We start from the raw sequence: 27,879 nt of genomic DNA, 5'->3' as shown, positions 1-27,879 counted from the left end.
GTTGGCACATAGGCACTCAAGAAAGAAATATGAATCAACCAACCTACCAACCAGTGATGTTGGCCGGTCTCGTTTCTTTCTTGGTTTTGGTTTTGATTCTAAGCCTCGCAGCACCAAGTAAACCACAAGAGCTGTCCTATTTCCCTAGGTTAGGAATTTCCTAGAAGAGGATTTTTAACTTGGGTCTCCTGGCTTCTGATCTGCTGAAACTTCATCAAAGTTGTGTCCGTGTGTTGGCGGATGAGCATTTCGTTGAGAAGGGGGAGACTGATTTCCGTCGGATGTCACTGGGGGTCCCTGCCCATCAGAGCCAAAGAGCCACAGCTCTGTGGGCATCTCCTGCCGCCTCTTTGCATCCTTGAGGATCCCTGGGGCGCGCTGGCTCAGGAGGCTTCTAGGCTCCCAGCCCCAGGGACGGTTCCTTCCCGTTTCCTCCGATTAAGCCGACCCGGTTCATACCTTTCAGTCTTGGGAGCGCGCGTCCCCGAGCCTGCGAGCGCAGACTGCAGAAACCAGGCGGTGCAAGTCCGGGTGCATCCCCGCGCCCGGCGCCGGGCCTGCGCAGCCATCTCAGGGAGGAGGGTGAGAGGGAGGCGCGGCCTCGGGACGCGGACCCGCCCCTGCCGCCCGGGACGCCCAGCTCGGCCCGCAGAGCACTAGCTCAGCCGCGCCGCCCCCGGCTTCCGACTTCCCCGCGGCCCCGCTCGGCGGCCTCGCGCTCTCCCCGCCCGGCCCGCAGACGCACCATGGGCCCCACGCGCTGTTTGGCGCTGGGCGGCCTCCTCGCTCTGGCGGGGTTGTTGGAGGGCCGGCTCGTGAGCGAGCAGGAAGCCGGCTTCGGTGAATGCGACCGATTCTTCTACGCCGGGACCCCGCCCGCGGGGCTGGCGGCCGCTGCCCACGTGAAGATCTGTCAGCGCTCCGAGGGCGCCGAGCGCTTCGCCACCCTGTACAGCACCTGGGACCGTATCCCCGTGTACTCGGCGTTCCGCGCTGCGCGCCCCGCGCCCCTGGGAGCCGAGCAGCGCTGGCTAGTGGAGCCGCAGGTAAGCGAGGCGCTTCCCAAGCCCGGCCGTTGGGCTGGCCTCCCAGGGCACTTTGCAGCCACCGTGAGCGGTAGGGCGGGGAAGGGCAGCCCCAGCCTTCGGTGCCAGCGTCGGGAAACCCAGGTTTCCACCCGCCCCACCGCGCCCCCGGAGTTACAGACTGCCTCGTCCCCTGTCAAAGCCACGGCCAGAGCTGGGCGATCTGCGAGCCTTCGCTTAAGCCTCAGGGGTCCGAGGCCCCCAGTGGGAGGTGGTTCTCTCTGCACTTCAGAGGAGACATCTGCAGTGTCTCATTCACTTCCTGAATAATGAGGACAGTGAGACGGAGACCCAAGAGACCACTCAAATCTTCGGGATGCCTAGGCTGGGAGCGCACAGGTCGTTGCCACAATTCTGTGGGATGAGTGAGTGAGTGGGCATTTTCATGCCCATTTTACAGAAGAGGAGATCAAGGCTCAGCGGGGCGATGAGACTTGCATAAAGATGGGGCAGGTCTTTTGGCTAGAAGTTCACTGCCCTTCCTACTAGGAAAAGGCTTTTCTTCTGCAGAGGCCACCTGAGCCTGAAAAGCCTTCCCTTCTGCACAGGACATTGAGTAAATTCGATCTGAAGTTAATGTTGGGTTAGGACAATGAAATAAAGGTATGGATTTTTAGAAATGCGATGGGATAGTTACAAATAGTAGGGACATTGACTACCTCCTACTAATGAGAAGAACAAACCTGTTTCTCCTGGCTCTTCATATCTATATTATCAGACCACTTGGAAATTGTGTCATCTCTCAGGGTTTTCTGTTCTGTCTGGTGAGAGTGACCAAACACTCCAAGAGGCTCCCAGAGGTCCTGCTGAAGCTGCCTTCACACACCCTGCCCTAGGTCTGCGCAGCCAGCCTCCTGTGGAGAACACCCTGCCAGGCTCCCCTGTCCCAGCAACCTAGGACACCCGATCTGGGGGAGGAGCTGAACACTCAGCCCACCCATTCTTTTTTTTTTTTTTAGAACTGGTTGACCTTGATCTTGTTTTACTTTTTTTAATTGAAATATAGTTGACTTACATCAGCCTGCCCATTCTTGATGGCCACAGCTGCCTAGGCATTGTGAGCAAGGGACTGGCGTTCAGCTGTTTTATTCAGAGCCCTGGGTTGTAATTTCTATAATATCATTCAGTTATTTCTGGCTCTAAGACCTTGACCAGCTCTCAGGCCATCTGCACCTCCGTCTCTTTACCTTCTCCACAGCCTGTTGATGTCAGAACCTTTGAGATCAGGCATGTGAAAAAGCCTTTGTAAAGTATACACACTTAAGGCATATAGTAACCTAAAGTTAGTTTGCCCCCATCTGCACCCCTAGAGCTCTCTGCGTTTCCCCCAGTTCCCCAGTATGCATGTGATTGCAGACCTGTGAGGAAAATAGATGACCTGGTCCTTTCTCACCGAGGATCTCATGGATGGCTTGGGGAGACAGAACGTACATGTGAGGAAGACGTGGGATGCATGCTGAACAAGTTTCGGTTAAATCCAGAACCACCACATTTAGTAGTCACCCACAGTGTGCCAGGCACTTGGGGTGCCAGGGGAACAGAGTGTAGCTCTGGGACTCAAAGGCTTCCTGGTCTGCTGGGTGACGAGGTGGCAGCATCTCTGATTAGAGCCACGCTGCATGGGTTTAAGCCTCAGTTCTTCCACTGACTTGCTGTAAACTTGGGCTGGTTGACTTAGAGGTAATAACAGGGTGATTTTGAGGATTGCATGAATTACTCCATATAAGGTTCTCGTGCCTGGTATATCAGTCCTAGCTGTTATTATGACATAAGCAAAACATCCTCAGTTTAAAAGGGTAGAAGAAGTCTTATTAGATTTAATCCGTCTTGGAGGTGACGGGGTAAGCCTTTGGGTCAGGGTGACGTTTGTACTTTACCTGGGAGGATGAGGCGGAGTTCAGAAGGGAGACAAGGACAAAGACATTCCCAGCAGAGGGGACATGCTGTGTGAGAAACGCATGGCTGAGTCACGGATTAGTGTGTGGGGAGTGGTTGGAGCAGCTAACCCAGTACAAGTGAGTAGATGACTCAAGTGCTCAGAATAAAGAGAAGTGATGGAAGGGAGGGGTCGGGTATGAAGGAGTGATCAAGGAAGGTTTGGGGCCGGGGTGTGGAGCAGAGCCATTTATGCAGTTATTGAAGGAGCCCAAAGGAGCATGACTCATTCAGCAGAGAGGAAACAGACAGAGCCTTCACATAGGCAGTGGAGACGGTGGGCCCTGGTAATGAGGGATAGGACTGGAGAGGTAAAATAGGATGGGGAAGGAGGAAGGAGCTGGTGGGGTGGGAGGGAATAATTCCAAATGGCAGCTCCAGAAGTGAGAGGTACAGTGGTTCAGAAAAGCACAGGAGACCAGAGTTCCCGACTGGGGAGGTGGGAAGGGCCCAGTGGCTGAGCACAACTGGAAGGATGCTTTTCTCTGCAAGACAGCTTTGTGCTGCCCGTCCCTTCCCACCGCAGTGTCCAGTCAAGTCAGCCAGGAGCCAGGGGCTATTAGGAAGCAGGCAAGGAAGGAGAGAGGGGGAGAAGCCGCCAGATTGCCATGCTGGCAGGCTCTGGAGCACACTGCAGCAAACCTGCCCCCCCGAGGCCTGCCTCCCAGCCAGTGTGCCCACTGCAGAAAGATGCTCAGTGCTCAACGTGGACTTCTGGCTGCTTCCAAGCACTCTGTAATGCTGAGTCACCTTGCGCCCACATCACCTCTTTAGAAAGTTAGTGTTACCAAGAGGCCCAGCAGATAGAGGAAGAGGCAGGGGACCAAAGGAGCTGGGTGCTTGCCTTCCGTAGTTAGTCAGGTAGGGCTGTTCTGACCCTGAGGCTCCCGAAGCTCAATTAGGGCAGCTCGCAAGGCTGTCCTGCAGTTTCCCTTTGGGGGAAAAATCAAAAACAACAACCGAAAACCTCCTGAATCGAAGATGATAGAAACTTAAGTCACTCGTGCGTAAAACCTTTAGGGTGTTGTAAGCACTCTTGTGCTTCAAAACACAGGGACCCAGAATTCCACCCTGCAGAATGCAGTTTACAGGGGCCCCGTGCCCTGGCTCCTGTCTGTAGTTCCAGCCTGTCTCCTACCCCTCCCCACCCTCATGTACTGTTCTAGCATTATCTAGCTGCCTGGAGTGCCTCTCATAAACCATTCCGTTGGTCACATTTGTTCCTTTACTCATGCTGATTCCTTTTGCCCCAAATGCCCTTTCTACACTGCCCCCGTCTTGCCCCTCACTGCCTCCCCACTCCATCCTTTAAGACTGCCGAGGTGTCACCTCGTCCAGAAGGAAGAGCCCACCTGAGTGAGGTCCACTTCCTGAGTTAGGTCCACCCCACAGTGCTCCCTGTAATTTCTCTATATTTTTACTTAACACACTGTTTTATACCTACCTGCTTGTGGGTCCGTATCTCCAGCGGAGAGACTGAGGGCTTGCATTTCTAGTGCCTAGGACATAGAAAGCACTCAGTAAGTGTTGAATAAAATCATTTGATGTTCGGAGGTTCAGTCAGGCAACAGTGGGTGAGATATTCTGCTAGTGGTGGAGAGCTGCCTGCTTTAGAAGCTCGCCTCCCAGCTAACCAGCAGCCACTGTTACAAACATATTCCATATGCAGAGCTGGAACCTTCCTCTAAATCCACCCCACCTGTTCTAGCTCCGGCCTTTGGAACTACCCCAGATGATTTCGATCTCTTTAGCATCAGATGACAGGATCCCGCATCTGGGGGGCCTTCTGAAGGACATAATGAGAACTTTAAAAGGAAGCGGAGGGACTTCGCCGGAGGTCCAGTGGTTAAGACTTTGCCTTCCGGTGCAGGTTCAATCCCTGGTCGGGGAGCCGAGATCCCACATGCCTCCTGACCAAAAAACCAAAACATAAAACAGAAGCACTGTTGTAACACCTTCAATAAAGACTTTAAAAATGGTCCACATCAAAAAAGATTATTTTAAAAGGAAGCAGAGAAGACAGAGGGCTGTTGTGGGTTTTATGTGGAATGTGGTCACCTTTAAATTGAGAATGGGGAGAAGGCAAGAAAGAGATGAGACAGTGTGTCCCTATTAGCAGGACAGAGATGGTCCTTAGCAGGACAGAGATGGTCCGGAGGGTTTGCAGTCAAAATTGAGAACTGGGCACTGGTTTAGTACAGGGAGCCTCAAACCTTTTAGTTGCTTAGCTCATTTCTGTTTAATGGAAGAATTTTTGAATAAGGTACTAGTGATGCCTTTGCAAAGGATGTTGTCTATTCACGCTAGAAGCCAACGTATAAGACCCTGTCATTTTTAAAAAACAATTTTTTTTTTTTTTTGGCCATGCCACGCGGCATGTGGGATCTTAGTATCCCGACCAGGGATCAAACCCTTGCCCCCTGCAGGGGGAGTGCAGAGTCTTAACCACTGGACCACCAGGGAAGTCCTCAAGACCCTGTCATTTTGTAAATGTGAATATTGGAAGGAACTGGTTTTATATTCTGCTTATACTTCTTTAATCTTACAAAAATACTGTGAGGTAGATCTTATTCTCTTCATTGTAGAAATGAGGAAACTGGCTCAGAGAGGTTAATTGTTGTGCCCAAGGCCACACAGCTTGGATTTGAACTCATGACTAGTTGCTTCTAGTCCGGAGCTCTTTTGATGAACCATGGAGATCTTTGATTTCCCATGGATCCACTGCATTAATGGTCATAGGACTTCAATTCTCATCTTTTATATGGAAATCTTAATTTCTACTCCATTTCTCTTTCCCAACAGTCGTAGGACAAGTCAGAGCACATATTTGGCCACGTGAATGTTGCTCAGGTGTCAGTGGCTCCGGAGAGAAGCAGATAGTCCTGCTAACGGCAAAAGTATTTTCCTAAAGGGCCCAATGAAGTCATATTTCAAATCTTAGTAAATGTACGTGAACAGTTGTCACATCTAGAACCTCGATTAAGTCCTTAATTTTTAATTTCCATCAGTGGCTTCTTGCTTGCACTTCCTGAAACTGTTTGACACACTGTTTCATTTGTTCTAACATTGTGTCAGAGAACAGATATAAAGAAGATATCATACACATCTCTGGGTAAGGGACACAGCAAACAGGACAATTCTGATTCTTCCTTCCTCGTTAAGAAACGTGACTTTAGGGGCTTCCCCGGTGGCGCAGTGGTTGAGAGTCCACCTGCTGATGCAGGGAACATGGGTTCGTGCCCCGGTCCGGGAAGATCCCACATGCTGCGTAGCGCCTGGGCCCGTGAGCCATGGCCGCTAAGCCTGTGCGTCCGGAGCCTGTGCTCCGCAACGGGGAGAGGCCACAACAGTGAGAGGCCCGCGTACCGCAAAAAAAAACAAAAACAAAAACAAAAAAAAACAAAGAAAAGAAACATGACTTCAGATCCCTGCTCTGCCACTTACAACCTGTGTGATCAAATTCTTCCATTCCTATTTTTCTGATCTGTTCATTAAAGATAATAACAGTGTGGACTTCACAGAGTGGTTGTGACACATAAGCGAGATAACACATATAAGCACGCAGCATAGAACCTGTAATATGGTGAGGTCTTAATAAATAGTAATGTGTACACTATTAAGGTCTTACTCTAATAGATGTTAAACACGCACACACACGAATGGAATGTTGGATTAGATAGGCAACTCCTGCAATTCCACAAATCTCGCCAACAACCTAAAACATCCATCTGTGTATCTTCTCAAACGCTCGGTGTATGTCCCACATTCACATAATAGGTGCTCAGAAGGTACATGGTGAGGTACATGGTGAGGTACATGGTGAGGTACATGAATGGACGATGGAATGGACAGGTGGATGGGTAGATGGATTTAGGTGATTGGAAAAACAAAAACAAAACAGGTGCCAGAGGCACCTCCACCCTCCTAAACCTGAGCAACCAAGAGGTGTGTTGTCATAAAACGAACAGTGAGCAATTGCATTCCAGCCTACTTTGCTAAGCCCGAGGAGGGCCAGGAAGCGCCGGGCTCACAGGGATGGTTCCAAAATCAATTGCTCACAATTTCTTCCTTACTGGAGTGCAGATGGTAAAGACAGCAGTCATACTTGCTACCCTTCACTCCATTTTTCTCCTTTTCTGGCTTTTTCTTCATCTTTGAATTTAGTGTTTCCATCTGATTCGTGGTCATTCTCAGAAGCGAGTTAGGGTACTTGCCCTGTATTGGCAGAACATTTTAGTGATGTTTTGTCCTGGAACAGTCTAGTGGTGATGGAGCTGTGCACCATTCCTTCAGCCCAGACTTAAATTTGGACAATCCAGGAAAGGAACTATCATTTACTGATCCCTTACTGTGTGCAAGGATCTTCACAAATTAACTCATTCACAGAACAACTCTAGGTCCTATGACCCATGGTTTATAGTTTAGGAAACTGAGGTTCAGCATCGTTAAATAACTTATCCAAGGTCACAAAGCTGCTAGATGGCAAAGTCTGGATTGGAGCTTATGGCTATCTCACTCCAGAGCTCTTAGCTCTCTTTCTGCTCTACCATGCTGCTTTCCACTGACAATGTCAGAATTTTCTCTCCGGATTCCAAATTGACTGATTTGTTATTTTATTTTATTTTATTATTATTATTTTTTTTATTTCTGTACACGGGCCTCTCACTGTTGTGGCCTCTCCCGTTGCGGAGCACAGGCTCCGGACACGCAGGCTCAGCGGCCATGGCTCATGGGCCCAGCCGCTCCGCAGCATGTGGGATCCTCCCGGACCGGGGCACGAACCCGTGTCCCCTGCATCGGCAGGCGGACTCTCAACCACTGTGCCACCAGGGAAGCCCTGTTATTTTATTTTTATTTTACTGAACTAATCCAGTTCTTTGGATGATGTCTGGCTTGGCTTCTAACACACCATCCTGGAAATCTCAGTTATAGCTCATGGTGATTGAATGGAGCAGTCCTTGAGGAATAAAGATTTTATTTGTTGGGCTTTAATTCCTCTTCCTTTTAAACTGTCAGCTGTACAAGCGGAAATATGAGAAAATAAGTCCTCCCGTTTGCCAGTAACTTTCACTGCCAGTGATCTGATCTCGCTCCTAGAATTCCTGTTAGTTCAAAAATGTTTTTCCTTCATGTTGTGTATCATGTCTCCTGAGTGGTCACATACCCTTTTGGTTAGTAGAACTTGACATCTATGGCAGCAATAATTCCTTGCCTGCTGACGTATCTATTTGGCCACTGAAAGGAAGGAGAAATAAAAAAGAAACCAACTCATAGGGTGAACCCAAAATAGAAGCACCATTTAGTATTCCAGTCATGCTTTTATTTACCCAGTGCCTGACAGACGTGTGGCTCATTCAGAGGAGGTCAAATGAGGGCATTTAATATTTTTAATCAAAACTGAAAATATGAGTACTTCACTTTTTGCAGAGTAAATAGTTGGATGAAATAGGATTTGAAAACATAAATTAGATTACATGTTCCAGTTGACTTGCACCTTCATTTCAGGGGTGGTTGAATTGCCCAGGATGCATGATTGAACAGGGACCATGTAAGGAAATGGCCACTGTTTATGTATCTGAAAGACTGGGCATCCATCATAGTCTCAGGACACACGGAAACACAGGGAAAGGAAAGCTGGGTTTATGAACCATAGAAAGGTCTTTTGTCATTCTTGGGTATTTGTGTTGTATCTGGAACCATGGAACCCATGATAACATTGGACACCTCCTTCACAGCCAAGTGGACCGTTTGGGATGGTTGATGGTCTTGCTTCTGCACCTCAGTTGACAGACTTCACCCCTCTAATCCCTACCATCTGCACCCTGAGAACCAAGCTGCGACCATCTTCATCCAGGCCTCTGCAAAACAGCTTCCTGACTGGCTAACCCATCCCACCTGGGTCTCCACCTGGAAGCCAGAGAAATTCAAGACATTCATCTCATTGTATCTCCAGTGGTCTCACTGGAAACCCTTCAGGGCTCCCCATTTCTCTTCAGATAAAGACAAGTCTTTATCAGGGTCTCCAGAGTCCTGCGTGGTTCGTCTCTCATTCCCCTTCTGGCCTTATCTGGCGTCACACATTGCCAGGCCTTAACCTCCTGCCACTTTGGCTTCTTTCTATTTTGTTTTTGTTTTTGTTGTTTTTTATTTCTACGTTCTCTCCCATCATAGGACCCTTGTACCCGCTGGGCTTTTTTGTCTTCCGTGATATTCCCACCTAGGTCAACTGCCCATAATACTCTCTAGTGGCACCAAACACACCTTTCTTTGCTAGTGTGGTACAATAATACATTTGTTGTGTGACTGATTGAGTGCCCCCCGTTCCATGAGTGCAGGGCTCAGGCCTGTCATACTCACCATCGAATCCTCATTGCTTAACACACTGGCCAGCAACCTTTTCTGTAAAGGGCCAAATAGTATAGACTTTTGGGCCGTATGGTCTCTTCTGCAACTATTCAACCCAGCTGTTCTAGCACAAAAGCAGCTGCAGACAATGCATAAATGAGTAGGTGTGGCTATGTTCCAAGAAAACTTTATTTATGAAACAGGTGGTGGGTCGGATTTGGTGCACAGGCTGTAGTTTGCCAACTCCTGGTCTAGCATGATGCCAGCACTGAGTAAGTGCTTAATAAATGTTGTTGAGTTGTGAGCATCCAGCAGATATGGGTTGAACGCCAGCAGTGAAATTTGAAAGCTTTGCAGTCTTATTCGTATCATGGCATGGCAGCCTTAGATCTAGACCTACAGACAGTTTCCTTGAACCTTTTTAATGGGGTGCTGGTGGTGGTTCTTTATCACATTTAGGGTTTTTTTTAGGATTATAAAAGTAATATGTGCTTATGGTAAAAAGATTCTTCTGAGCATTTTGGAAGTATATAAAGAAAAAGATCTGCTTTTCACAGATAGCCAGTCTTCACAGTTTGTGTGTATGGGTGTATGTGTGTGTGTAACATTCCAGAAATTTCCATTACATATAGAGAGACGTGCACTCTCACATCCTTTGTTCTAGTCAAGGCTTAGCGCCCTTTTGGACTCTGTGAAGCCACATCTAACGAGCCTCTCAAACAGCACACTTTTTGATGAGCAAGTCTGCACAGAAACATAAACAATTTGTCTCATTAAGCATTTTCGCTAGAAATAGAAGGCCTGGGGACTTGAAATGCAAAGTCTATGTCATCACCTTTTTCTCTCAAGTCTGTATCATGTATAACTGACTGATGGCCTGAAATAATCCTGCTTTCTTCCCCCTCTCCTCATTCCTGAGCACAGGAGGTGTTATCCTTCTCCTCTTATAGAAGAGACAGGGGCCCGGGGAGTCACTGGTCTGCCCGAGGTCACAAGGCCAGTAAGTGACAGAGCTGACAGATCTCCTCATTTCTAATCTGGTATTCTGTTCGGTCACTAAACCCTGCTGCCAAGTAGTCTCACCTTTAGAGGAACTTGAAAAGCTCACAAAACCCAAGAGAAGAGGTCAAAGAAATGGAAATGATTTTGCCTGGGGGCAGATTGACTAGCCTCAGAGGATATATGTGACACAACATTGAGAAGCAGATGCAGTCTCTTTTGTGCTAAAGACTAGAGGTCTTAAGCTTCAGCAGCTTGAGGAGGGTTGAGGTTGGATGCAAATAAATCATTCCTGACATGAGAGCTATGAAGCTGTGGAAAAGGGTCCAAGGGCTATCAAGTCCCCTTCTCTAATGATCTTTAAGATGAAGGGTACATTTTGCCTGTTGGCTTTGGAGAAGGGCCATGTCTTATAGTTAGTTACAATCTTGTGTGGAGATTAGCTATGCGCCTTCCCCAGTTTTCAGATGAGGGTGATGCATAGCTGAGTTGATAGTGGTACCTCACAGGCTGCCGTTCTGCACCCAGGGAGCTCTTTGACCAGGCTCGTCACTGCTCTTGCTTTTCTGCTTCCATACGGGATGCCCTTCTGCTCCTGGGGCCTCCTGCCCCAGGCCAGTCAGAGCCTAGGAGTTTCCTCTCACTTATTTACATCATAAATGTGGTCACAGCCAATCAGCAACAAGAGTTCATCATCAATTTGTTCTCTTCTCTGTCAACGAATTGGGGTTTAAGAGGTAGGCATGCAATTAGAGGGATCTTCAGGGGCAGAAACAAGCTCACCCTGTTTATTATCTGTTCATCCCTTTCTTCATTCCTGGGCAGCAGGGGGAGAATGTTAGCGTTGCAAAGGCTGAGTCCCCAGACCTCGGCTGCTTGTTGACCCTTTTATCAGTGTTGTTACTGTCGTCAGCATCACAACCATTGATTGAGTTCTTGGGTCTAAGCCCAGACATAGGAACCCATGATGTGCCCTGCCCTCAGGTGTCTTGTTAACGTAGTCGGGAAGGCAGACCAGGCATAAGAAGTGGTTTACTTAACTCTCTCCCACCAGACTCTTAGGCCTGAAGGGGCAAGGATTGGGCATACGGAGTTGTTAAGAAGATTGGTTTTATAGTGAGACAAAACTGGGCTGAGTCCCAGCTCTGTCAGTTACCAGCTGGTTGACCTTGGAAATGTTACTGAATCTCATGGATTCAGTCCTCATCTGTGGCCTGGAGCTCATAAATCATCCCTGCCCTGTGGATGAGTTAGGGCGGTTCAGTATGACTGCGCTGTGTCTACACTCTCAATACGTGTATGTTAAGCATGTGGAATGAATAAGTAACCTTTGCTTCCCAGCCAGTGCCTGCCTTGGAGACAACCAGGATGAGGGTTACCGTGCCCTTAGGGCTGACCCAGTGTTATTGCTGAAATGCCCTTACTTCCCCCGTACTCCTGCTTCATTGCCGCCTTGCCTGTGACAGGTCTCCACTTTTTCTGAGTTCAGCTGTTCCTGCACTTTACTCTCTGTTGAAGAATTTAGTAGAAGTGCCTTCTCTCAGTCCCCGGGTGCCCCTCTGATCTGTTCCAGATCTTCTGCAACCAAGGCACACGTGTCTCTTCCTTTATGCCCAAGATTTAATCCAGGTGTCTAGACGGTTCGGTTCCTGGCCTGCAAAGTCCCTGTCCCGATTCACTTGGGTTCTCTTAAGAGTAAGACTCCTGAGGTTTCAGGCTTTTTTTTTTTTTTTTTTTTTTTTTTGTGATACGCGGGCCTCTCACTGTTGTGGCCTCTCCTGTTGCGGAGCACAGGCTCCAGACGCGCAGGCTCAGCGGCCACGGCTCACGGGCCCAGCCGCTCCGCGGCATGTGGGATCCTCCCGGACTGGGGCACGAACCCGTGTCCCCTGCATCGGCAGGCGGACTCTCAACCACTGCGCCACCAGGGAAGCCCGTCAGGCTTTTTGATACATGAATCATAAGCTTACCCAGGCTTATTCGGGTGAAGGGCAGGACCGTTGTACGAGATCACTGGTAAATTCACAGGCACAGGAACAGGCCTCAAAGGATCCAGGACAGGGAAGCTTCTAGAAATCAAACAGCCCCACAGAGTCTTCAGGATCTTTCTCCCACCCTCCTCTGTCTTTTCTCTCTTAACGAGTTCTTCTGCTTTCCCATGGGTCAGGCTGGCTGCCAGTCCTAACGTCTATCTAGCAACCTTCACACCCTGTTGTCAGGCTTTGAGCTTCTTGTATCGAGAACCCAAGAGAGCCATCTGGTAGGCTGCTGTCCTTAACAGGCTGGCTGTCCCTTGGTTATGCCTGGCAAGGAGGTGGGTAGGAGAGGGTCATGTGCTAAGAAATACCACTCTTTTAGAGATAGTGTCAGAAGTACTTGGTTAATTTAGAAGTAGGGGTTGAATGTGGTGCATTGGCTGACAGGGTTGGCATACCTGGTGGTTGGCTGGGAGAGCCCAGAGTGGGCAGCCAGATTAGACTACTCAAGGGACCCTCACTACTCAACAGAACCCATTCTGCGTACCAACCATGTGTGTAATTCATGCTACGAAAGGCCCCGAGGTGGGTGTGATCTCCTAGGACTGGGTGAGCTGGGGTCTTGGGAAGGCTCTTACTGAGGCTGTATCAGCCAGGGTCTGGGAAGGAAACAGGTGGAACTCTCAGAGTAGTTTAACTGACAGAATTGAATGAAGAATCTATTTGCCGAGAATTAAGGGAGTCAACAAGAGATGGTAAAGTACCCAGGGCCTAGCCATCGCAGGAAGCTGTCACCATCCCAGGCCTATGGGGTCAGCGGGGAGCTGGGGAGAGCTGTGACTGCAGAGGAACTCAGCCAGAGCCAGGACCACAGCAACCAGGTGGGAAGGGAGCAAGGAAATACATCCTCTCTCTTCCCCCCTCCCACTGGCTGCTCCAGTCAGAAGCCAGAGGGCCAGAGAGCTCAGTTGATGTGGTCCCGAGAAATCAGCCTCCTGGGACACAGAGCAGAGCACAGGAGAGAGTGGAGAGTGGATCTGGGGGGCCAAAGGAGACCAGCCAACACAGGAGCGGTGAGGTTGGAGCTGGGCCCGGGCACCCAGCTAGGATATAAGTAGCGGAGTGGAATGGTGAAGGCCCCCCTCCACCAGTGTTGACAGGGGCAGCAGTACAGAGGGAAGCAGGGCAGCATTTACATCACAACCATGTAATTGACTCGGTTGGGGGACAGGGATTGTCTTTTTCTGGTTGAATGTAAGGGAACACTTGAGAGAGGAGGTTGGAGAAATTGGGGGTGGGGGGAGTCATGACTATGCTAGTTTGTCATTTAACCCGGAAGTATAGGATGCTACTGAAGATGTTAGAAAGAGCAGTGAGGTATGACCCGGAAAGTATAAATAAGCAAAAAGAGACTTCTCACTTCACATACGAATAAGGCAGGAAATTCATGTTTATCCATCTTGGGGATCAGAATATTAGCTGCTCTGATGGGTGGAGGATCCAAATGGCCCTGTAGTACTTTATTCTCTTTCTTGGTATTATCATCCCAGCTCTTGTGATTTGTGGATAATACCTCTTGGAAAGTATTAATAGCGTGTGAATAAATTAAGCCCAGCTGGGCCACTACCAGAAAGGATGTAGTAAGCAGTTGTGTTTCACTGCTGTCCATGGACCCCCTGCATCAGCATCACTTGGGGTGGTGGTTAAAAATGCACTTTGGGGGCTTCCCTGGTGGCACAGTGGTTAAGAATCCACGTGCCAATGCAGGGGACACGGGTTCGAGCCCTGGTCCGGGAAGATCCCACATGCCGCGTAGCAACTAAGCCCGTGCACCACAACTACTGAGCCTGCAGTCTAGAGCCCGCAAGCCACAACTACTGAGCCTGTGTGCCACAACTACTGAAGCCTGTGTACCTAGAGCCCGTGCTCCGAAACAAGAGAAGCCACCGCAGTGAGAAGCCCGTGCACCGCAGCGAAGAGTAGCCCCCGCTCGCCGCAATCAGAGAAAAGCCCTTGCGCACCACCAAAGACCCAACACAGCCAAAAATAAAAAGAATTTTAAAAAATGCACTTTTGAGCCCCACCCCAGGCCTACAGAATACACCTCTGGTGTGAAGTACACAAATCTACGTTTTTAAATGATTTATTTTTTGGCCGCGCTGCACAGCATGAGGGATCTTGGTTCTCCGACCAGGGACCAAGTTGCTTCTAATACAGATTGAATTTGGAGAACTCTAGATTTAAGGAAATATCACTAATTTGTTGTAATAGCTGTCCAGGCAGGGGCTTAATTCCACCAGAGACAAAGGAGAATCTGATAGGGATCCAGCCCAGGGGTTCTCCATTTAGAATCACCTGGAAAACTTTTTAAAAAACATCGTGGGGCTTCCCTGGTGGCGCAGTGGTTGAGAGTCTGCCTGCCGATGCAGGGGACACGGGTTCGTGCCCCGGTCCGGGAAGATCCCACATGCCGCGGAGCGGCTGAGCCCGTGAGCCATGGCCGCTGAGCCTGCGCGTCCGGAACCTGTGCTCTGCAACGGGAGAGGCCACAACAGTGAGAGGCCCGCGTACCGCAAAAAAACAAAACAAAACGAAAACAAAGACAAAAAAACCCACATCGTGCTGATCTCCAAGCACTACCCGCCCCCCCCAACTCAAGCTTTTTAAAGCTTCCAGGTGATTCTAAGAACCTCTGATCTCTGAACACAGAAGGTGGAAAAAATTAGAAATGGAGATGTCTCAATTTAACTGACTTGTTTGAATTCTGTAACACATTGTCAAATGCTAAGAATAATTGCTCTGGAAAAGAAAACAAGAGCACAGAATGGAAAACTGGCTTCAGTGAGTGAAGAGGAAGATGACCAGGGGTGTTGTAACTTGAGAAGGTACCGGAGGTCTGGAGAAGTCTTAAAGGCGCCCGCACACTTTCTCAGGCTCCCGGGAGGAGCAACTGGAGGCGTTCCGCGGGAATTTGTTTGCTCTCGAGGCCACCCCCTGGCCTCTTCTCAGGCCTCCCTTACCTGTACCCAGTGCCAGTTTAGGATTGGGGCATTTTTTTTGAACCTCCCCTCTTTCATTTTTATTTTTTCAAATTCTGAAGACAAAGGAAGGTCTGAAATGGAAATGCAGCATCCTTTCATTCCCTCCTCTGTTCCACCACCTTCCGACTTAGGAGGAGAGAACTCGTAGGCCGTTTTTCTCCCTTCTGCACGGTTCACCCCACACAGACATGTGCCACGCGCCTACGATGTGCACAGCACAAGGACAGCTGGAGATGCTTGCTCCTCCCCAAAGGCAGGGAGGTGTGTGGGCAGCTTGGGGAGCCCAGAGGAAGGGTGATTCAGGGGGAGGAAGGCTGTTCAGGAAATGGAAAGCCCTGCATTTCTCATTCCTTATAAAAAAAAAAAAAAAAGGAAAAAGCATCCTTCTAATTCTTCTAAAGCTGTTTCTGTTCCCAAGAGGATAAAGAATATTTTAGATGCCAAGCAGGGAGGATTTTTTTTTTTTTGTCTGAAATGGGTGGGTCGGAACTCTGCTTACTTCTCTCCTGCGAGCTGAAAGGCCTGGTGGTTTATTCCTCCCCAAACGTCCTTCCGCGGCTCTTGTGTCCCCTCTGGCCTCCTGTTTCTTTTCTGAAAGGCAGCTCTTTCCCAAGCTGGGTATTTTTCGTGGTGGGTCCTCAGATCTAGTTCATTCTGACTTGTGGGAGTGTGCAGACGCTGTCTGCAGCGTCCAGCTCCAGCTCTGATAAGATTATCTGATGTTCCGATTTCAGCTGCAGTTTTAGTTCCTTGTAAGGGGGGGTCCCTCTGACCCACCTGGTGATGGGCAACAGGGTGACAGCAACTCTTTAATGTCTGTGTGTGTATCACAGTTCACACAGCGGAAACAAAATTGGAACACCCGCTGCTCCACTCGTCTAATGATTTAACTCTGGTTGAAAAATAAAACAAACCCCAAAGGAAATAGCCTCTCTGTCCCCACAGAGTTAGATGGGAGCTCACTAGGTCTCCCCCATCACAGGATCTTGTTTGAATCATTCCCAGCATGTGCTTATCTAGCTTCAGCCTAAGATTCTGCTGAGGAAGGAAACTCCACCCTTCCCAGGGCGAATCAGTGCAAAGTTTCACCACCATTTTTTTTTTTTTTTTTTTTTTTTTTGCGGTACGCAGGCCTCTCACTGTTGTGGCCTCTCCTGCTGCGGAGCACAGGCTCCGGACGCGCAGGCTCAGCGGCCATGGCTCACGGGCCCAGCCTCTCCGCAGCATGTGGAATCTTCCCTGACCGGGGCACGAACCCGTGTCCCCTGCATCGGCAGGCAGACCCTCAACCACTGTGCCACCAGGGAAGCCCCTCACCACCATTTTGATCATCCTTCTTGAGGACCAACTTTCCCAGGGGGAAATCCTGGAGCAGAACTAGAGGACAGTCCATTTGCTCTGGAGCCCCTCTTTACTTGTCTGCAAATTGGAGGAAATCATATGTGCATGTGTAGGTTACTGTGGAGCTCAAGGGAGATAATTCTTTCAATGTGTCACAATTAGCTCACTGGTGTAAAGGGCAGACCCTTCCCCACTTTGTCTTTGGAGATCAGCCTGCCCAGCAGGATGGTTCCCTCATGTCCCACACTCCTCAGCACTGTCCGCACTCCTGGCGGCCGCTCAGCAGCAGCAGGGCCGCCCCGACCCCTGCACCTGCCAGCTGCTGACACGACGCACCCAGTCTTCTCCCCGAGCCAGACTTGCTTCTCACTGCACTTGCTTGGTCCCCTCACATCAGCAGGGCCATTAGCTGTCACCTGCAGCCCTTGGCCCCGTCCCATCCGGACACCGACATGTGCCGAAGCTTCATGTTTGTGTCCTGCAGAGCACTGCCCCTGTCCACAGCAGCTTCCTTTCCCCCCGCCCCAACCAGTGACAAATTCCCCCATGGCAAATCTGTACCAGGTGACGTTGGTCCCTGAGGTGTGCGTGGATTTCGCAGCCCAGGAACCTTCAGGGACAGGGGCTTCTGTTCCCTGGCCCCCTGCCCCTCCAGCCCGTCACCTTGTCATCGTCCCCGTGAGATGCTCTCAAGCCCCAAGATGCTCCCTTGTATGGAGACCTAGGTAGCCCCACCCTCCCGATGCCCCCTCTTCCTTGGATGCAGGTGGGGGGCTGGAGGACAATCTTTGCTTAAACCTGTAAGCCCTGCTTCTCCAGCTAAGGCTGTGTTCCTCTCCTGCCTTTACGTAAAAACTTCTCAAACGGAGTTCTGTCTGCAGCCTCCTCTTGCCCATATCCAGTCACTTCCACCACCTGTCTTCCTTCCTGAGCACCCTGTGGAAATCGCCCTTTGAAGCCTCACTAATGACACTTTAATCATCAGGGCCCTCGGGCTTTGTCTCCATCCTTCCCTTTCCTCTCTGAGCAGGTGCCACACCCTGATCCTCCTCTAGGAGAAGCTTTGTCCTCCCTTGACTTTCAAGTGACACTAGAAGATTAATTCTCCTAGGCTCCATCAGTTTCCCAGTTGCTCCTTCATCCCCTCCCTCCCCTCTCCCCCATCCTCTAGCCTGGCTTCCCTGTGGCTTTTGGCCTCCCTTCTTCACCTAGAGGCATGGGCAGGGCTAGGAGCTTTTGATTCTGAGATGATGCTGGGCATAGGCTTGGCTCTGCCACTTATGAATTGGGTGAGCTTGTAGCTGTCACTTACCTGAGTTTTAATTTTCCCGTGTGTAAAATGGAGATGATGATAATACTTACGTGGTAGGGTTGTATGAAGAGCCAATGGGATGCAGCAGTGCAGTGTTTTCTAAATGATAGTCATTTGCAGACCTGCTTCACAAGAGTCGTCCTATACTAGCATTTACTTGAATTTAGGTCTTTGCATTGACTTTAAATCAACTCATTGTAAAATAAATTTAGTCTTATCCTAAATAATCATATCCATGAAATCATGTGTAGGAAATGCTGGTTATATCTTTCCCAGAACACGTTAAACATAAATGCATAACTATTAAAATATCAATAGAAACATCCATTGGTTCACTTCTCATTGTCCACAAGGCACCATGGGGTTACATGCACTGCAGAGCAAGTCTTTTTTAAGATTTATTTATTTTTATCTATTTATTTATTTTGGCTGTGCCAGGTCTTAGTTGTGGCATGCGGGATCTTTGTTGGGGATCTTTGTTGAGGCACACGGGATTTTTTTTTTTTGGCGGCATTGGGTCTTCGTTGCTACGTGCAGGCTTTCTCTAGTTGCGGTGAACAGGGGCTACTCTTCATTGCGATGCTCGGGCTCTAGGCATGTGGGCATCAGTAGTTGTGGCACGCGGGCTCAGTAGTTGTGGCTCTTGGGCTTGGTTGCTCCGCGACATGTGGGATCTTCCCAGACCTGGGTTCGAACCCGTGTCCCCTGCATGGGCAGGCGGATTCTTAACCACTGTGCCACCAGGGAAGTCCCACATGGGATCTTTTAGTTACGGCATGCAGACTTCTTAGTTGTGGCGCGTGGACTCTTAGTTGTGTCATGTGGGATCTAGTTCCCCAGCCAGGGATCGAACCCAGGCCCCCTGCATTGGGAGCGTGTCTTACCCACTGGACCACCAGGGAAGTCCCCTACAGTGCAAATCTTATGTGAGTCACACCACAGTGCCCAGACCCCAGAAAGTGTGTACATCAGGTTGAGCCTTTGTAACTCCTCTGTGGCCAATCTCACCTTTGTGCCCAAGCTCCAGTTCTGTATCTCCAGCTGCTATCAAATATTTCTGCCTGTCAGTGTAGTCTCCTCTAAAGATCAGCCTGTCCAGTTTCCCTCCACTGCCCCTCATTTCCGGGTGACCTTGGATCCAGCCTTGGACATCATCTTTTACCTTCCACGGACTCTCCTGCATCAGCCTTCACATCCTGACGCTCCTTCCTTCCAGAATCTCGCACATGTCCTTCCCTATCCATTCCCTCAGCTGCCTTGTGGTCCAGGCTTTCCTGGCCAGTGCCGGCAGGTGTATATCTCCCTGGAATTATACATCCCTAATGATGCTCCAGCCTCAGAAGCCATCAGGGAATGTCCCCTGTGTACAGGTCAAGTTTAGACTTGAAAGCATAGCATTGAAAACACACAGAAAGCAGAATGGAGCAGTAGTGCGTTAAGGTCGCTGAGGTCACACCGTGTGGGTTTGCGACCTCACCCTCCCTCACCGAAAGTGTGACGTCCTCACGCTACTCAAGGACTGAGCCTCAGTTACATCTTCTACAAAGGAGGTCATAGGGCTCCTGTTAGGATTTAAAAAGATACGTTCTGTAAAACACTTACCATGGTGCCTGCTACATAGAGAGTGCTCTATGAGTCGCAGTTATAGTTATCCTATGATTAGTTATCTGTTATGTCAGATCATTTATAGTCTGGCCCCCGGCTATCCCTTCCAATTAAACCTTTCACTTTTCCTTACTCAGAGTTGCATTTTCACAGGCTGCTCGTCTCTGCCCTCAAGCCTTTGTGTAGACGGCTCGTGAAGCCTTACTGACCTTTCTGTTTTTCTAAGTTTATCAAAATCTTGCACATCCTTCTAACCCTGCCTCAGCTTTTGTTTTCTCCATAAAGTAAGATATCTTCTCTGACCTCATTTATTGTGCCCTTCCTTCCTCTGGATCCGATTGCTCTTTTTCTTCATCACATTTATCTGGCACTTAACTTTATCTGCGTTGCACTGTTGTTTTTTCTTGGTTTCCAGTTTAACTTTGTATGTGACCGTATCTTGTTTGCTTAAGTTGAGCGTGAGTTTCTTGATGTGGAGGCCTATTTTGAGGCATATGAAGCAGTGATTAAGAGCAGCAGCTGTGGGGATGGACTTCCTGAGTTCATGCCATGACATCACCACTCACTAACTGTGTGACCTTGAGTAAGCTACTTAATCTTCACGTGCCTCAGTTTCTCCCCCTGTCAAAATGTGATAATAAAAGTACCTAGTTTTCATGAGTTTAGATGAGTGAATACTTAGTGCAGCCATTTACTGATTTAGTACAAGTGAAATTCTTAGAATAGGGCCTGGCATATAGTACCTGATAAGTGTTGGTGGTGTTATTATTACCAGTCCTACTGCTTTCTCCTACAGTAGTGATCACACATAAATATGCCTAATACATATTGTTGAATGGGTGCCTACTTTCCCTCCAGCTCTCCTCAATTTTCTATTAGTCTACTTTTCTTACATGCATATTAGCAGGAAAATTGAAAGTCTCCTTTCATTTAATTCCAAAGCAAAAAAGAAATCCCATGGGTTTAAATAGCTTTGGCTGTCTGGTTAAAGGAAACAGACCAACTCGTTGAGAGAGAGAAACAGTTTTGCTTTTTTTTTTTTTTTTGGTACTAAATTTGAAGAGGAAATTTTTTATAAGATTATTTATGGGGCAGGATGCTAGTGGTTGGGGAGCACACATTCTTCTAAAACCTACCTAGCATGCTGTGATTAGGAAAAAAAATTTTCCATTAAACCCAGGAACTGTATCAGATTATATCGGCAGCCCTGGAGGACTAGGTCCACAGGGAGGTGGATTACACAGAGAGCTTTGTGCCTGTCCCTTCATCCAGCGATTCCGCTGGGAAACCAAAGAGAAAGGTTAGTGGTGCTTGCAAAAGGGCAAGTGCAACCCAGAAATTGTAATCTGAAATTACATCTTACATCATAGTTGTATTTTTGTCTTTAGGGAGCAGTGTTGTCGGTAATTTACTGTAATTCCTATAACCAGATCCTTAAACTATGTCTGCAGAGAGCATGGCAAAAAACACCTGCCCTTTATGTGACAGTGCTACATGAACAGACAAGAGAATTATAGGTGATAGATAATGCAAAGGAATTGGTAAAAAATAAAGAAAAACCAGACAGAATCAGATTGTTTGTACGCTGGCTGATGTGATTTGGCAAAGATCTGGGAGTCCCCATATCCTATTCTTAGTGAGAGATTTCAGCCTGTAAATTTCTTGACACATCAGTAAACGTGTTGGAAGATACTGTTCTACTTACACCAAACAGGTATCCAGTAGGTGGTCTAAATAGAAAAAAGGAGATTTAAGCGAAGTAAGAAAATTTGGGTATGATAAATCCATAATAAGTTATAAAAGGAAACAAGGCATACTTTAGGAGAAACTTTATAAACCTTAGATGGGGAAAAATCAAGTTTCTGGGCAGATGTGGCTCTCCTTCCACTACAAACACATAGAAATGTTGTATTAAAAATATTATATGTATGTATTTAAATTAAATTCATATTTCAGCAAAAAAGTTAGAAGAATTTTCAGGTGCCAGAAATATATAAGAAATCAATAGCCAAAGCTATATGTGGGAAGCCACAGGGATGGTAGGGACTAGGGCTCTAACCTGCCTGGGGACAGGAATCAAGATTACATAACCTATTCATGACATGGGTCTGGAACTAGGCTCACCAGGTAAAGCTGGGGGCTGGCAAACTGTTGCAGCACTGGTGAACCAGGCATGAAAACTACCTGCAACTTGTTATAGGAAGTAGCTGCCCACATCATGTCATTAGTGGAAATAGTCACCCTCCAGAAATAAGCTTAAAGCCATCATCTTTCTTTTGTATGGGTCCAAATGTGCACTGCTTTCTCCATGTGGAAACCCTGAACTGAGAAAATAACTCAGAAACTAGTCCAGAATCATTGAACTCTTTAGGGCTCTGGCAGAGGCAACTGTGGAAGCAATCCTATTAGATTTGTTTTTGTTTTCATTTTTGCTTTTTTTTTTTTCAACAAAACATCATGGACCTCTTATGAAGACAAGCTTATGAGCAAAAACTGCTAAGCACTTAAGTATACATACCACCTTGAAGTCAACCAATAGAAGTAACAAAATAAACTGAAAAACCAAATAAAATAGACAGATCTTAAAGGGACTTTAAGAATGTCTAAACTATTGAAAGATAAAAAAGAATTCCTCAAGAGAGGAAAAATAAATAAAAAAGGAGACTATGAAATAGAAACAAATAGAAATGCTAGAAAAGAAAAAAGATTCATTGAAATGAAAAACAAAAAGAAAAACACCTCAACAAAGTAGGCAGTAAACTAAACATAGCTAAAGAGAGATTTAGTGAATTGGAAGATAGATCTAGGGACTCGCCTGGAATGCAATATACAAAGTTAATAAGGTATAAAGTATGAAAAAGAACATAAGTCACAAAAAGGATAGAAGGAGAGGCTTTGATGTAATTGGATCCTCAAAGGAGAGAATAGAGGGTTCATTGAAGATCAGTGTGTGGTCTCATAAAACATTCTTTGGTATTTTTGTCAGAGATTTAAGACTGTATTAGGTAAGCCTTGGGAAGTTTCTCTGTTATTTATTTTATGTTTTCATTTTGACTGGTAGCATCCATACTAATTTATATACATTATATACATTAGTGTATTGAACTATGGCCAGACAAGACAAGTCTAGAATGCCTGACACAGTCTTCCTCCATGAACTTCTGCTGTGTTTACTGTTCTCTGTTACAGCTGCTGATGTAGAGAAAAACAGCAAGTAGCCAAGTGAGGTGCTAACAGGAACAGTGCTTCTGGGGGAACCAGCCAGCTGACCAGTTTCTAAGGGTAGTAGTACTCTGGAAACTACTCTGGCCAGTTGCCTGCTGCCTGTGCTGCCACATTGCTTAGACTGTGAAGCTAGAGGCTCAGCTTCCATGTGCTCTGGGCAAAGGCAGAAAGGAAGCATGAGGGCCAGCCTGTACGTGTACCCTTTTACCTTCTCCTTTCCACTCTCTCTCCATTCTGGGGACTGCAATCCCAGGGGCTCAGACATCAGCTTCTCTCCCTGAAATCTTAAGGAACTTCACTTATTCTGTGACACAGAGAGAAAAGGAGACTTCAGTGGTTATTTTTTACTCTCTGGTGGAGAAAACTGGTACAGCAGTGTTCTTTAAGATGGGCGAAAATATGGCTTAGTAATAAAGAATATGTACCTTAGGAATAAAAAGACTGACCTCCGTTCAGATCCTGTCCTGCTAATTATTGGATATCTTTTGAAAAGTTACTTCATCTTTCCGTGTTTTAGTTTCCCCGTTTGTAAAATCAGCTAAAAAATACCTTCTGTAGAATGTTATATTGAAAGCATTTACTTGGCAGTTAAAAAAAAAATTAGTTCTTGACCTCCTGTTACATCACTATGTAGGTACAGAATTCAGGCATTCTGTCTTGATTTCCAACACTATAGTCTACCTTGTCATCAAACCATAGGGCCAAATTTGGGGTTCATAAGAATACAGTGACCATGGATACGGGGTTCTGAAGAAAGCAAGGGGAAGCGGAGGGAAGATGTGCTCTCTTCTGCCTGCACATCCAGAGCATATTGTTTAGTTTCTGCTTCGCCTAGGGAGGCCCAGGGCAGGGAGGTGCACAGCGCCCATTGTGGAATTGGGCCCTGGCCTTCCTAACCACTTCAGTTCATACTGGCCCATTTCCCATGTACCTGCGAACTGTGGGCAGAAAAGGCTTAACCACGGCAGCCCCTTGAACAAGTGGCATGAGAAGATGCAGAAGCAACCGGCTCAGTCTCCTCTGACCTTGGCAGCTGGGAGACCATGCTCTGAAGTTTGGGAGTAAATCAACCCACAGTCCTGGTTTCTGCCTAAGAGCAGGATATTGTGTTGTCTCTTACACACTACACACGAGTCTCTCTTTTTTTTTTTTGTCTTCCCCCTGTCTTTTTTCCCTCCCCTTTTCTCTTCCTGCCTGACTCTCTTTTGTTCCTTCCCCTTGCTCATCCAAGAATCTCTCTTTTCTCGTGTTCCAGCCTGCCTTCTGTCCTCGTAGGCATTATTTCATCCCTGGGTGGCTCTCGGGCAGAAGGCGAACCACTGTGTTGACCTGTGCTCTGTCACACAGCTACCAATTAAAAAACCAGCTCCAGACTTCCGCTAGACGGGATAAAGCAGCTGCACCAGGCTAAATGCAGACACAGTTCCCTAGTAACCATGGAGAAACATGCATCCGAAAATTCCTGACCTTCCCCCCAAGACTCCATAATCTTGGCTCTGCCATATCTTGATCTCACGATTCAGGAATGAAGTTGATATTTCCATGGGGTGTATCTTTCAGCTATAGAAGAGCAGCGGCAGCCGCTCTGCAAAATGAATGTGCTTCTTATTTCTGTCCTGTGAGGATGTGGTAGGAGTGGAGACCATCCAGGAGCGTTTCTAATTCTAAGACTGGGGGAAGGGACAGAACAACCTTGAAGGGCGAGGCTATGGCTTACTTCATCATTAGACTTCAGTGAATATTCCTGCTTTCATACCAACTTGCTCATCTGTTGCCCTGCTAACCCTACACAGACATGCATGAGCTTGCCTACCTTTGCCACTGCAGAGCTGGAGAAATGCAGAGTTGGTTGCCCTCCCGACAGGAGGTGCAACAATCACATGACCTTGACTCCCTTGGATTTAGAGACAGGTTTAGCGAGTCTAAACCTAGGGAATCAATTAGTAAGAATTTACTTATTTTAATTAGTTTCTTTTTTGTTTTTTTTCCTTTTGAAAATAACATATAAATAATTTGTGGGTTGATGTGGGTAGGAGAGGTACAGGGAGAGAAACAAGAAAATAGGGGGAAAAAAAAGTATCACTTTTCACCCTCAGGAGTCAAACAACCATTGTGGACATTTTCATGTGTTTCCTTCCAAAGTTTTTTCATGCCTATGTTTAGAATTTAAAAAATTGTTATCTTTTAATTTTATAATCTGCCTTTTCCTTTCAACATTATAGCACATATTTCCCCATTATTACAAGTGCTTTTTAATGGCTTTGAGATATTTCTTTAATGGATATAACACCATTTATTTAACTGTTCCCAGTTTCTGAAAATGTAGGTTGATTCAACTTCCTGCTATTATAAATACTGCCGTGATGACCATCTCAGATGAACGAGAGTGCCTTGAGATTCTAGTAGGTGTCAGTCCTTGACTGCGTCCTATATACAGGGTCCCTGGTGTCAAGGAATTTACAGTCTAGTTTGGGAGCAAAAAATAGAGTTCTAGGTTAATCCTGAGCTCCTTCCTTTCATCTTTTCAGATTGGCAAAGTGAAAGTATGTATTATACTGCTGAATTTAAAAAGAAAAGAAAAAAAAACCAGAACCAAGAGGGATGTATATATTGATCATTATTGATATATAACACATAGCTAGATTGGCCTGGACAGAAAATGCATTGTTAATGATAGCAAATATTATGAGGAGATGAAATTCAAAGAGAACTTGGTCTAATTTTAGCTTGGCCTGGGAAGTATCTAATAACTGACAATAATCTATACATTTTCCCCTGTTTGATTGATTTATTTATTTTTAAAATTTATTTATTGTAAAATTTATTTATTTTTGGCTGCATTGGGTCTTCGTTGCTGCGTGCAGGCTTTCTCTAGTCGCGGCGAGCGGGGGCTACTCTTTATTGCGGTGCATGGGCTTCTCATTGCGGTGGCTTCGCTTGTTCCGGAGCACAGGCTTTAGGTGTGCAGGCTCAGTAGTTGTGGCTCATGGGCTTAGTTGCTCCGCAGCATGTGGGATCTTCCCGGACCAAGGCTCGAACCCGTGTCCCCTGCATTGGCAGGCAGATTCTTAACCACTGCGCCACCAGGGAAGCCCCGCCCCCACCGCATTTGATTTAAATGCTCTGATTAGAGTTGAATGTTTTTCGTATATCCCAAAGTATGTAAATTTCATTTAAGAATATGTTCTTTAAATTGCAGCTAACATTTGTGGCTGACTACAGTTATGATTTTTATGGGCCTGCTGAGATTTACTTTTCCCCTTGTTTTCATTTTTAAAATCGATTTGAATCTCATGGAAAAATATTCCCAAAAAGGGCTATGAAATTTATAAAACCACAGCAGACTGAAAACCAATGTCCTGATGGTGTATTTGTGAGTGTGTGATGGGGTATTACTGCAGGGCAGGAGTGGAGTGTACACAGAGAGTGACATAGGAAACAGCCCATTTGAAAGATGTTTTCAGACACCAGGATTGTGAGATATTAGAACGAAGTGTGTGTACCCTTCCAAACCTAAGCCTTGCAAGTGTTGGTGTGATAGGAACTTTGCTCGAGTCTTGGCAGAATGATCCGAGGACACCCTGTCTGCTGTGAACAGGGACGCATCTCAACCTCTCTTTCTTCTTTCAGATTGATGACCCCAACAGCAGCCTTGAGGAGGTGATGGATGAGGCTGATGCCATCAGCTCTGTGAACAATCTGGGAAGCAAGCAAGCCTTGCATGCAGATTACCTGGGTTCTGAATACCAGACAGGACAGCTGTACCCGTTCTCCCTCAGCAGTGACCCCGACACGGCCACGTTCACTCTCACAAATGCAGCTCCAATGACCCCATCCTTCCAGAAACGGTGGTACGTGAATCTCAACAGCCTAATGGACCGGGCCCTGAGCCCACAGTGTGGCGATGGGGAAGAGCTCTACATCATCGCAGGTGCCGTGCCTTCAGACCTCAAGGTCAAAGACAAAGTGACCATCCCGGAGTTTGTTTGGCTGGCAGCCTGTTGTGCTGTCCCTGGAGGAGGCTGGGCCATGGGCTTTGTCAAGCACACCGGGGACCGGGAGGTCATAGAAGATGTGATGGTGAAAGAACTTGAGAAACTGCTTCCATTCACGCCTCAGCTGTTCCAGAACAACTGTGGGGAAAGTGAACAAGACACAGAGAAGATGAAAAAAATCCTGGAAATGGTCAACCAAGTCCAGGATGAGGAGCGAAGGGTAGACTCTGAAGGGGACTCTGGGACCCTCTCCAGCACGAGGAGTACCAGGACCGCCCTGCTGCCTCCAGAGGCACCTGGGGAAAGGAGTAGCCTTTTGAGAAAACTCTTGGGCTTCACTGCTACCCCATTCATCAAGCTTTGCCAATTAATTTATTTCCTTGCAGTCAGAATCCTGAAGTACCTTGTGTATTTCCTGTGGTATGTCACCAAACAGGTGACTCATGGTCTAGAAAGTTGTCTTTACCGCCTGGGGTCAGCCACCGTCTCCTACTTCTTGACCATTGGGGAGGAGCTGGCCAGCATTCCCTGGAAGGTACTCAGAGTCATGGTCAGGATCACCAGGGCCATTCTCCGGATCCTTTGTTGCCTGCTGAAGGTTGTTTGCCGTATCGTGGGCATCCCTGTCCGAGTCCTTGTGGACGTGGCCACTTTTCCTGTGTACACCATAGGCGCAGTTCCAATTGTGTGCAAGGACATTGCAGTGGGCCTTGGTGGCATCATCTCTCTGTTCTTTGACACTGCTTTTGGCACCATGGGTGGCCTATTTCAGGTCATTTTTACTGTCGGCAAGCAGATTGGCTACAAGATTACTTTTGACAATCCTGGGGAGTTATAGAAAAAAAAAAACTGAGTGCCCAGTCACAGTGAATTTGATTTTTTTTTTAATAGAGAAAGCTGGAATATTTTGCCTATATAATGGGTTTCTGTTCACTGTCAATTATTGTAATATTTTGGCCTTTGGTGGGGGGTGTCTGCCTGTTTTTGCAAAGGAAGATGATACAATTTTGACTTCACCCA

At 47.3% G+C, this 27,879-nt stretch overlaps 1 protein-coding gene across 1 annotated transcript; it reads left to right on the top strand.

The window, feature by feature from the left end:
- The first annotated feature begins 641 nt into the window (after window positions 1-641).
- ENDOD1 (endonuclease domain containing 1) lies at window positions 642-27,879 on the top strand. The gene is made up of 2 exons (XM_024731267.1): window positions 642-1,046; window positions 26,495-27,879. The coding sequence occupies exons 1-2, from the start codon at window positions 747-749 to the stop codon at window positions 27,695-27,697; spliced, it is 1,503 nt and encodes a 500-aa protein (XP_024587035.1). The 5' UTR covers window positions 642-746; the 3' UTR covers window positions 27,698-27,879.

Source organism: Neophocaena asiaeorientalis, unplaced genomic scaffold (genome assembly GCF_003031525.2).
Source record: "Neophocaena asiaeorientalis asiaeorientalis breed wild unplaced genomic scaffold, Neophocaena_asiaeorientalis_V1.1 scaffold143, whole genome shotgun sequence".
NCBI classification, from domain to species: Eukaryota; Metazoa; Chordata; class Mammalia; order Artiodactyla; family Phocoenidae; genus Neophocaena; species Neophocaena asiaeorientalis.
Note: the sequence above shows the minus strand (reverse complement) of the source record. Positions and strands in the feature narration are given on the sequence as shown.

Excerpts from the sequence above, each read along its gene's own strand:
- ENDOD1 (XM_024731267.1), top strand. The coding sequence starts at position 747 with ATGGGCCCCACGCGCTGTTTGGCGCTGGGCGGCCTCCTCGCTCTGGCG. Across the intron at positions 1,047-26,494 it reads GCTGGCTAGTGGAGCCGCAG|ATTGATGACCCCAACAGCAG; the intron begins GTAAGCGAGGCG and ends TTCTTCTTTCAG.